Raw genomic sequence first — 11,166 nt, forward strand, 5'->3', positions numbered from 1 at the left:
AGAACTGAAGAAGCCTCTCAGATGAGTGAGGAAACATCTTCCAGACAACATAGCAACACCAGTTGCCTTGATTTACTACTGCTTAAGGTATAATGTCCTAGATGACTGAGAACCTTCATAGACATCAGATGTAGCATATCTTAATGCTTGAGAAAATTCACCAGTTCTTTCACTTTGTGATTGATATGGCTGAGCATATTTTATTTGAATAATAAGCACTAGATCCATCCCTACTCCATATTCAAAAAAAGTTGGCTCCTGATCAACCTTTTGCTAAGGCACGCAGAATATCTTTGTTCTAGATTTACTTTGCCATCTACTAACAATTTTAAGTTAGCCACAAACTCATCCTTGTATTTGTGTTATATAAATAATTTAGACAAAAAATGTAGCTAGTCTGATTAGCATGTTTGAAAAGTGTTGGTTAAGCCACATTTGTAATACTTCAGGTTCCTGCCTTATAGGAAGCATGTAAAGGCTGGGAGTGGATACAGAAGAAGTCTTTTAGGATGTTGCCCAGATTAGTCAGTATGGATCACTGATAACATCTTCTCTTTGCCGATGGTCAACACAGGTGTACCTCAAGGATTCATGCTTAGCCCATTATTCTACTCTTTGTACACATGACTTTTTATTGCTATGTGAAGTGGCTCAGATATCATTTATAAATTGATTACATCATTGTTACTAGTAAAATCTAAAATTAAAATGAGGGGGCATACAGGAGAGAGAGAGATGGATCAGCTGGTTGAATGGTTTCATGACAACCTTACATTCAACTTCAGCAAGAACAAGGAATTGATTGTGGTCTTAAGGAAGAGAAGGTCAAGAGGACACCCACCAGTCCTCATTGTGGAGTCAACATTGGAAAGGATGAGCAGCTTTAAAATTCCTGATGATCTATCCTGGACACAACACGGTGATACAACCTTGAAGAAGGCATGCCAGTGGCTCTACTTCATTAAGAGTTTGAGGAGATTTGGTATCTCAGAAAGACTCTTGCAGATGTGCAAAGAAAAACATTCTGACATCACAGCTTGGTCCAGAGGCTCCAATGCACAGGATCGCAAAAGGCTGTGTAAAGTGGTAAACTCAGCCAGCTCCATCATGGGTACAGCCCTCTTCACATTGAGGAGATCTTCAAGAAGCAATGCTTCAAGAAGGCAGCATCCATCATTAAGAGGCCTCGCCATCTGGGACAGGCCCACTTGATACTTCAGTCGGGGAAGAGATACAGGAGTCTGAAGGCCCCTATTCAGCGATTCGGGGAACAGCTTATTCTGCTTCATCAAATTTGCAAATGTTACCTCATTCCATTTTTTGCACTATTTATTTTGTAATTAATAATAATTGTGCCTTTATACGGCTTCTGCAAAAGAACAGATTTCACATCATTTAAGACAGTGGCAATACTTAACTGTTTTAGAAATATTTCTATGCAGTGCTTTCCTGGTTAGTAAAATTTTGTGAAGAGGTGCAGGGGGCATGAGTCTTTGGGCAGCGAGATTAAATGGAATAGCGAAAGTAGAGTTCATATGCACAAGTACATGTATACGCAGTTGCAATGAAAAAACCTGCAGGAGCATCAAAGGTACATAGCATCATGTAAGCAGCACTCAAGAAAAACATTGAATACAATTCTTTAACGAGTAAACACAATTTTAACCAAAAAAAAGTCCATTTTAGTGCAGTGTCAAAGGGATCTATATTGATCTTGTAAGCTGACTCAGTGTCATCTGTGATTTGTCTACCAATAAGTGTCATTGGCAAACTTGACGATAGCATTGGAGCTGTGTGTAGACACAAGTGTGAATAATTGACTTTGTGAAAGGCATCTTAAGATATTCTGCAAGGCAGAGTTAGTTTATTGCACAGAATGGTGGACCAATAGATGGCATAATAGGTTATAAACATGAGATTCTGTAGTTGCTGGAAATCCAGAGCAACAGCCACAGAATGCTGGAGGAACTCAGCAGGTCAAGTCAGCACCTATGGGAAAGAACACAATCAACGTTTCATAATGAGACTGAAGGGTCTTGGCCTGAAACATCGACTATTTATTCATTTGTATAGATGCTGCCTGACCAGCTGAACGCCTCCAGCATTTTGTGTGTGTAACAAGATTATTTTTTTTCCTGAGATTAATTGTCAATATAATCTTTTAAAACGCTACACATGGGAAAGAATAACTGTTTTCATTAGCCAGTTATGGATGTTTAGTGTTACATATCCTCTATTTTCATTTTGGCCATTGACCCCTGTATATCATGCACGTGTTAGCACTTAAACATTAAACCTGACTACTTTTACAAAGCTACTTTCATAACTGAATCTTCCTGATGCTGTAGGATCAGTGAAACATTCTTTTGTATGGATGATATCACTAAGTGCATGGACTGCTATGTTGTCCCTCCTGATAGAACCTTATATCCATATTTGCCAAAGTGTTGCTCATATAGATGTTAATGCATGGAGGAGCAGTTCCCAATCATGCAACTGGTTGCAGGAGAGCTATTTGCATATTACAGAAGTAAATAAGACCACAATAGTTCAGCTCTCCATAGTTGGAATATAAAAGCAACTATTTAATTGAGATTGAATTACTGCTGACTAAACATATAAGTGTTTGATGGACAAGCCAATCACTATATTTGTGGCATATGACCACTGTTTCTTCATAAACTTGTAGATGTTACAAAGACAATTGTTTTTTTTTCTTTATTTGCTTATAGGTCCACAAAGAGATGCACAAGCTGCCAGAGAATTCATTCTGAAGATGTTTGTTGATCTGAATCCAGATAGTGATAAAATCATCTATTCTCACTTCACATGTGCCACAGATACGGAGAACATACGTTTCGTTTTTGCTGCCGTCAAAGATACAATCCTACAACTGAATCTGAAGGAGTACAACTTGGTCTGACCTGACCAAAGCAGTAAAGAATGGAAATAAGAAATTTTAAACCATAATGATCGCAATTGTTATGATCTGTGAAGTTTGCAAACTGCTAATTGTCATCCTGGATACTTGTCTTTGTGCGTCCACGGAGTTGTAGCTTCTTTAAAAAAAAATACAAATTGTTTTATTCAACAGTGCAGGGTGGGGAGGGACAGGGGACACAACATTTTTAATGTGCATCTTTTTGGTGCCAATCTACATTTCCATTTTTTCAAATATCACTTAATAACTAGCTGTATAACAGATAGTTGGCTTAAGCTACAATCTCTTTAATGCTTGTTCAAACAAAAAAATAGCAAGTGTTCTTCCACTTGCCAAATCAAAATGCAATGCCACTCCCTCTTCATGCTCTTTTGGTTATGCTGGCCTTCTGCTGTCTGATCACAGATATACTCTGTGGTGCGAAGTGGTGATGTTTCAGAACTCTGTCTAACAGAAACAAGGGCATCACTTGCTTAATTGATGTACTGTTTCTGGTTTGTTTTTTTTTCCTGATCAATGAGAAAGTATTGATACTGTGATTTATTTTTTTGATTTTTTAAAATAAATTATTGATGTTATACATATAGTTTGCTACTTGCTGTACTTCAGCCATGGACTACAAAGATGGGAGCTCACTAAGCAATTTCATCTTGAGCAAATATCATGGGGAAAACTGGGGGTGGTGGGGGAAATTTGCTCAAGTACTTAGAAACCTGAGATGTGGAAATAATGATTACTTGGCAAATAAATGAAGCCAAATCTAGTATAAAGAAATAAGTGTATTTATCTAATTTATGGACCAGTATATCTAGGCTTGATTTCAGGTTAGAATGTTTCTGTATTAATTGGTTTACAGATGCTCACCTGTTGCCAAACTTCGATTTTTTTTTTTTTTTTTAAAACTGCTGTACACTACAGTAGCAGGTTATGGAATTTTTTTAGGATGACTTGCTAAACTAAAGTTGACAGTTTATGCTAATTATAGCTAGATGAGGGTTTTTAACGTTGAAAGTTTTTAATAGAAGGATAGTTTTATGCAGTCAGGTACTTTTTACAAAATCTTTTTTTTATTAGGTATATCAGGCTTTGAAAAGAAAACCTCTGTTTTATAGGAATGCAGGTGCCAAGAAAGTTGCACTACACAGCTCTTAATTTGTGATTTCTGTGTACAAAAGTGAAAGGATGGCTTTTATAAATGCTGCACAGTGCCATAACTATAATGTACCTTACATTTTTAAGTTCTGACCTCACCAAACGAATATCAAGACTGCTTTGTAATAGTAATAATTGTCAGTAGTCCTGATATAAATGCTACATCTCACAGTGGTGATTTGGTACAGGCCATCTCCGGGTTATGAGTGCCCAAATTATAGACACCCCTATATATGAGCTCCCATAATACTAAATTCAATAGTCCAATGTGCATGCATACATTTGTTCCTATGAACAGCAGAATTAGTTTCCCCTCTCACCACTTTCAGTAATTGTTTCTTACCAGTGTTTAGTGCTTTTGATGCTATTCATTACAATACTGCGGAGGTGTGGTTACAATATTGATGAGTTTTGTGTATTTCCTGATTTGTGGGCAAAATTGACTAAAGGGCATCTGTAAAAATTTATCCTGTTTGTTACTCGGGGACGGCCTGTATAGCAGAATATCGCATGTTCAGAAGTGTGTGCGCTTTTTAAATTCCTTATGCAGCTGAAAATGTATTTTTCCTGCATTCAAACTATTTTGCTGCTCCCTACTCAATGATAGTATAGTTGATAAGTTTAAGTAAGCCTCTGACTTGTAGTTCTCGCTGTCACCATAGGAAGTGCCCTATCATTTGCTCTGAGTTTTGGCAGCGATAGGGCACCAGATTCAACATTGTGGTGAATGATATATATGTATCTTTTCGCACTAAACAACTGGGATAGAATGAATTAGAGCAGCAAAGGCATAACATTTTGCATTTTATTGTTCAATTATAATCCAAGAAATGCTTTCTCAATTATTGCTGTCGGTTCAGAAGTATAGCTGTAGATAATAGGCTTTGTTGTATTTTTTAATGGAATGCAGATTGATGATTCAGAGTTAAATAAATCTGTTGTTATTTCAAACATGGCCGAAAGTGTAATTTGATAAGCAGTGATATAATGGAATGAGTCATCGTGAGAATGCCATTGTAACTACAGAATAGTTTATTCATATTAAGTTAGGTTAAAACAGTGCAGGCTAAAAATTTTGATCGACGGAAATATATTGTAACGGGTGGCAGGCAGTGTAGATCTGTGTTACACTTTTTTCATTTTTTAAAAAAGTAATGTTTGATCTGAGTATTAAAATTAATTATCTGGAATTATAATAGTGCTATTTTTGGTGAAATTTTAAGTTTTTCTGCAGTTGCATCAAATTTAAATTTAAAGCTCCTTCCAAAACATTTCTCTTAAAATAAATATACCATATCAGAATGAGTAAAGAGAATAAAAAGAGCACCATCAAATTAACCTCTCTATGCACATACCTCTTCTGTTTCTACCATTGGAATGCTTTGGGATTTTAAGTACCACAGAGTTCAATTTTGGAGCTAGTAGATGTGAAGTAATACACGCAAGTATCATTTGACTTTATTTAAAACACTTTGAATGTCAGGTTAGATTGAAAGAGAAATGTGATTATTTTTACAAAGTTCTTTCTTTTTCTCCCCTCCCTGGTCAGCTTAAATTGCTGTTTAAAACAGTCAAGTGTTCTCTACACTACAGACCATTATCAAACATTTTAATTGCCTACAAAAGTTTCATGTTTATATTCAGTGCCATTTTTAACATGCAATATAATTATACAACATAAGGTTTCCTTGTTTACATAAAATCTCTTGGACATTTTGACAGTACTAGACAATGTCAGGGGGAGCAGGTACAGTGGGTGGGGGAGATAATTTTGGATACAAAATGGTGAAAGAATTGTGCATTTTAACATTGTGCAGCAGGAAGAAATCTGGGCAGTGAAGTATAGAGTGCCTTACTGAATCCTGAAGTAAGCCTATAATATGTATACTTCAGATTTATTACATAAGATTAGAACAAAGGTTTTTCTCCTTTAAACATTTTCCTGTCCCTCTTGTATTTAACCATAAAAAAAATCTAAAGTGAAAAAGACATGTAATTCAGGAGTGGAATTATATTGTTATAATCTTTGCAGAAAAGTGGGAATGTTATGATAAAGATCAAGGGAAAATTGGGTTTGCAGAATGAAGATTCAATACTTGGTGTGTTAGCCCAACTTTGACTAATATATAATTTTTATTAAGAGAGCTTCTTTCACCCCATAATATTCTTTATTAATAATAACTCCCATATCTTTCCCAATCAGAAGGAATGATTTAATTATCCCAAAATGAATAACATCTTTGTATAATGAATAGTGTTCATTTATCTTAGTCTGAATGGTATTGGACAAATTAGAATATACCGTAGAATGCAACTCTTCATTATTTACATTGAATCTCTGCAGCAGATTATAATGCTATTGAACTTTTCAATTTCTAATATTTCAGGAAGGATGCAATTTTTGCATAATTAAATTTTTTTGAAAAGAGAATTAGCAGAATTCTGGAACTGAACTTTGTGTGCATGCAGTTATAAAACATAACACTTTATTTTGAGCTCTGTGGATAGATGTCATTATTATGAAATGTTGCAATTTTTAAATAACACTAAGTAATTTTATGATTTGGATAGCTGGTGATCCTTTAGTTCAGAATGTTGAACCAGTGTCTCTCAAGTCCCTAAGTAAGGAAAAACTGACTTTTAAATAGTTTGTTTACATTTATAGTGGATTTGATGGTTGTAGGACATGTAGCTTTTGAACATGTTACTCAAGTTAAGATTAATAAATTGAAGATTGTAAATGTTATATCGCAGTGGAAATTCAAGTCTATAATTTTCAAATATAACCAAAAGATTTTTTCACTTCTAGCATTCAACAATGTATAGCTTGTTTTGATTTTAAAGCCAACCAGCCTATGTAAATAAAATCTTGTTTCACTTTACACCCTTTACCATCCAAATTTTCCAAAGAAGAAGCTACTTCTCTTTGGATCCAAATGTTTATTAATAAAAACACTACATAAAGCATAGAGCGATATATTATTGGCCCTGGGTTTTGTGCAGTTTTGAGTTTTATGTATAACTTGTACACTTCATGTTGAGAATTTGGACCCATACAAGGAAAGGTTACGTCGATTCTAATTAATACTTTTTGCACATTTACTTTTGTGAATATGGGTCTCAGTGTGATGTGAAACAATTTACCAATTTGAGGATGGTAGTTTTTTTTAACTTTAACCCAGATTTGCAAAAGAAATTGTATAAAATGTATGTAGCATATGCTTGCATATTATAGGGGAATAACAATGGGAAATGCCTCTGTGGTGTATTTAAACCAAGGGACCAAACTTTGGTCACAGATCTTTCAGTTTATTCCCTGAGGCAGCCTAACAAGTTTTTGTAGTAGTGGCATATTTGCAATTGCATTTTAATCTTTCTAGTTATCCGCTTTACAGTTTTGAATGGTATTGGCTTTTTTTCTCCACATTGTTTTCATTATCTCAAGCTTCTGTGTTTGATGGTATTCAGCAAATATTTGGGGATCCAAGTGAGAAATAGGGGTTTGAGTGATCACGATATCCTTAATTTATCATGTCTGATTACTTTTCCATATTTGAAAGCCTATATCAATCAGTGAAGGAAATATTTAGTGCTGTTTGCAAAAGAATGATAATAAATAGATTATCTTTAAAAATTGGGACTGGAGATAAACTTTGTAAGTAGTCATCTGCCACAGAAACAGGCGCTACACCCATTATGTTGGCACGAACTATCAAGCTTTTTATGCTACACTTGCTGTATTCTCTTTACATTTCTATCAATACCCCTCAAATTCTACCACTAACCTACACAGAGCTATTTATAGTGACCCATTAACCTATCAACCTGCTTGTGTTTTGAATGTGGGAGGAGACGGAATCATTTGGAAGAAGTCCATAGGTCGGAGGGAGAATGCAAAATCCACAGAGGTAACACCAGGGATCTAGATTGAGCCAGGTCACTGAGCTGTGGGACAATTAAATTTGAAAGTATTTATTACTGCAATGAATTCTGCAATACAAGTTTTGATTTTAATCTGATTCATTAAGTTATCAGACTTGTTTTCTTGGGAGGAAATTGTGACAAACGAGGGCCACTTAAATGAAGGGGGCAGTTTATAATTATTTCACTGTTATTTTGCTATTGTTTTTATATTTTTATACTTGTCAGATTATTAATGAGATCATCGCAAAAACTAATTTTAAATTACTAAAGTGTCATGTTGACATTACAGAAATGAAAGGATATTAGGTTGTTGCAGGAAACTAGAAACTAGGATTGAGATGAACGTTGGCAGCCATGATCTTATTGAATAGTTGAATAGGTATGAGGGGTCAAATGGCCCATTCCTAGTTTTTCTTCTGTTCTAAATAATAACTGCTAGGAAATTTCTTTGGTTTGATTACCTACGAAAGTTCTTAAAATAGAAAGTGCGGAAATAACATCGCACAGAAGCTTTCATAATATAAAATGCTGGAGGAACTCAGCAGTTCAGCATCTGCAGAGTTTCTCATTTGAGCTTTTATAATGTTTCAGCTGAACTATTAAATCTGGGATCTTCTCTACAGATATTGCTTGACCTGAGTATTTGCAGCACTTTCTATTTTCATTATAGAATTCTACCATCTGCAGTGCTTGTTTTTGCTTTCAGAAGCTCTCATGACACCTGCCGTTCTGCCCCCTACCACATTGGCCATTCCTACACAAATAATAATTCAGTGAATATTAATCAGTTTCCATGTTTAATTTTGTTACATGAAGATGCAATTACAAATTTTAAATAATATTTCAGTGACTCGGTGTGTATGAGATGAGAATATTTATACTGTAACATTTGCTCTGTAGAAAGTTATTCATAAATGCCTTGGTATTAGAATATTAGGTGGTAACCTGTACCTGGAGGTCTTTGTTTCCCTTATTTTCCATGCTCTTTGACAGGTCTAACAACTTTACTGGCAGAAGCAAAGTAAAATTTGAGTTAAAGTGTACATATACTATGTCCATTGAGAATAGTACCTGCGCTCTTGCCTAGAGAGGGTACAGGAGAGAAAGTAAACTATCACAATAAGCAATTTCACTGTTTCTGCTCACTTACTAATGATCAAATTTCCATCCTTGTGGATCCTTGCACTTCAACATTGACTTCTCTGTGTTCGTGAAATTTCTGGCTAGATGGGATGTAGCATTGGTTTCTGATTAACAATAATTGTTGCTACTTGTAGTCCCAGCTATATTGGCATTCACAGTAATTAAGGATGTTCTGTTGAAGTAAAATGTTTTAATATTTTTGAGGCCTTTTGTTGTACTGCAAATACTATCACAACCTGTTACTAAGTATATTTTCTCAGTGTTGGAAAGAAAAACGCAATGTGATCATTACAACATTCCAGTAGGTATGCAAGTTGAAGTATGCTGAGGGTGGATTAAATCTGAAATGCTGCTGTTTTAGGCACTGTGTTTGAGAGAGGAAGGCATATGCATCATCTAACAATGTTTTATCTGGCTGCATATCCCTGCACCATGAAGTTAAAATGTTAACAATTACTTGTCATTTTTGATTGGTTGGTAAAGGGAGCAGCTAGAGGAGACTGTAATGTTCTCTTTCTGGCAGCTTTTAATGGTGAAGGCAACTCTTGCAGAGCCATAAAATAACATATTAAAGTTTTAAAACTGATAATATGTTCATTCATCAGTAGGGTAATTAGAAGATTAAAAATTTCCATTGCTAGTATATTAGATAAACAGATTTAAAAACCCAATGATGTACAGATTTTATAGGGTTGGGAGACTATGTAAGCAACAATCTCACTTTGCTTCAACACAGCAAATCATACAAAGCTGTCCATCCAATAATCAAGGTACTCAAAGCTCCATGTGGAAAAATAAGCCTGTTCAGTTTGGGGGGTGGGGGGAATTGCAGTTTGAGCTGAAAAGTCATCTTTAGCTTCAGTAAGGTTGTGTGTAGAATGAATATTATACCTCCTGTAGATGTCCTGCCTTCATGCAAAGTAACTGTTCTGTCATAGGTTTGGGATGTTAACATTTTATTATTCATTTGGTGGGATATACAAACTTCATATTTTGTTGTGTATTTCTATGCTTGTAACTTTTTGAAGAAAATTGAAGCATGGCAGCCATCAGCAGTGGTGTATTGAACTAAAATATGTATTACTGATCTTTCACAGAATTTTTTTAAGTAAACCAAATGTAAATTATGTAGAATAATGAATTGAAGTGTGCCAAGTCCCTTCTTTGTAGTGCCAGACTCTCCAAGTGCCAATGTGGTGGAAATTTAGGTTGGACTTGTATATTAGGTCCTGTTAAAAGGAAACTTTAAACTATTTAAGAGCTATAACTGCTGTTTTTAAATTGTCATTTTAATGCATGTATTGATGTTTGGGGAGGGACATAGTTTTTGAAAAATAAAAAAAAATCTTGTATAATTCACCCAAGAAGGGTCTTACTGGTTATTAATACAGTATTTTTCGGCCATAATTTTGTAATAGTTTCATTTGACCTCTGTAGCTTGACCCTCATGGAAACATGAACTTGATTTTCATATCCTTATCCTGAAATCTGTTTTAAATTGGAATAAATTTTGTTCCTATATGGTTTGCACGTTGTCATTATTTTAATGCAAATTACAGACATAAGCACTTGTTGAATATAAAGAAGTAGTGGATTTGTAGCTGTTGCAAGCAAACTTTGCATAAGATAATTTCTGGGTCTGTGATTGGAGGGTGATTAGGTCTGGTTTGTTTATGGAGGGCTGGGGAGAAGTGCAAGTTATCAGTGGGGGCCAGTGGTTGTGAACTTGTTCCTGAACTTGGGAGTTGTTAAATAAATTAATGATGAACCTGTGTCAAACAACCAGTGCTAGGCTGAGGTAGGGCCTGATTAAATCATGCAGCTTCACTGCAAGCAGGGTTATTATAACTTGTTTGTGTAGAGAGTACCTAATGGCAAGTGAGCTTTAAGATGACATTTCTCAATTTCTAAAAGTGCTCCAGATGAGCACTGCATGGCAAATTACATTACATGAGCAATTACAAAACAGCTGATCTGTATAGCAAAGTTTGCAAAAAAAAAATTGC

At 35.2% G+C, this 11,166-nt stretch overlaps 1 protein-coding gene across 2 annotated transcripts in view; it reads left to right on the top strand.

Moving 5' to 3' along the window:
- LOC140188288 (guanine nucleotide-binding protein G(q) subunit alpha-like) overlaps positions 1 to 10,681 on the top strand; it is a 125,801-nt gene extending 115,120 nt beyond the window's left edge. For both annotated transcript variants that reach the window (XM_072244391.1, XM_072244392.1), the window contains exon 7: positions 2,733 to 10,681. In XM_072244391.1, coding sequence (XP_072100492.1) covers positions 2,733 to 2,923 — 191 coding nt within the window. In that variant the 3' untranslated portion in view covers positions 2,924 to 10,681. The remainder of the gene's footprint in view (positions 1 to 2,732) is intronic.
- The last annotated feature ends 485 nt before the right edge of the window (positions 10,682 to 11,166 follow it).

The sequence above is a fragment of the Mobula birostris genome, chromosome 26 (assembly GCF_030028105.1).
Source record: "Mobula birostris isolate sMobBir1 chromosome 26, sMobBir1.hap1, whole genome shotgun sequence".
Taxonomy (NCBI): domain Eukaryota; kingdom Metazoa; phylum Chordata; class Chondrichthyes; order Myliobatiformes; family Myliobatidae; genus Mobula; species Mobula birostris.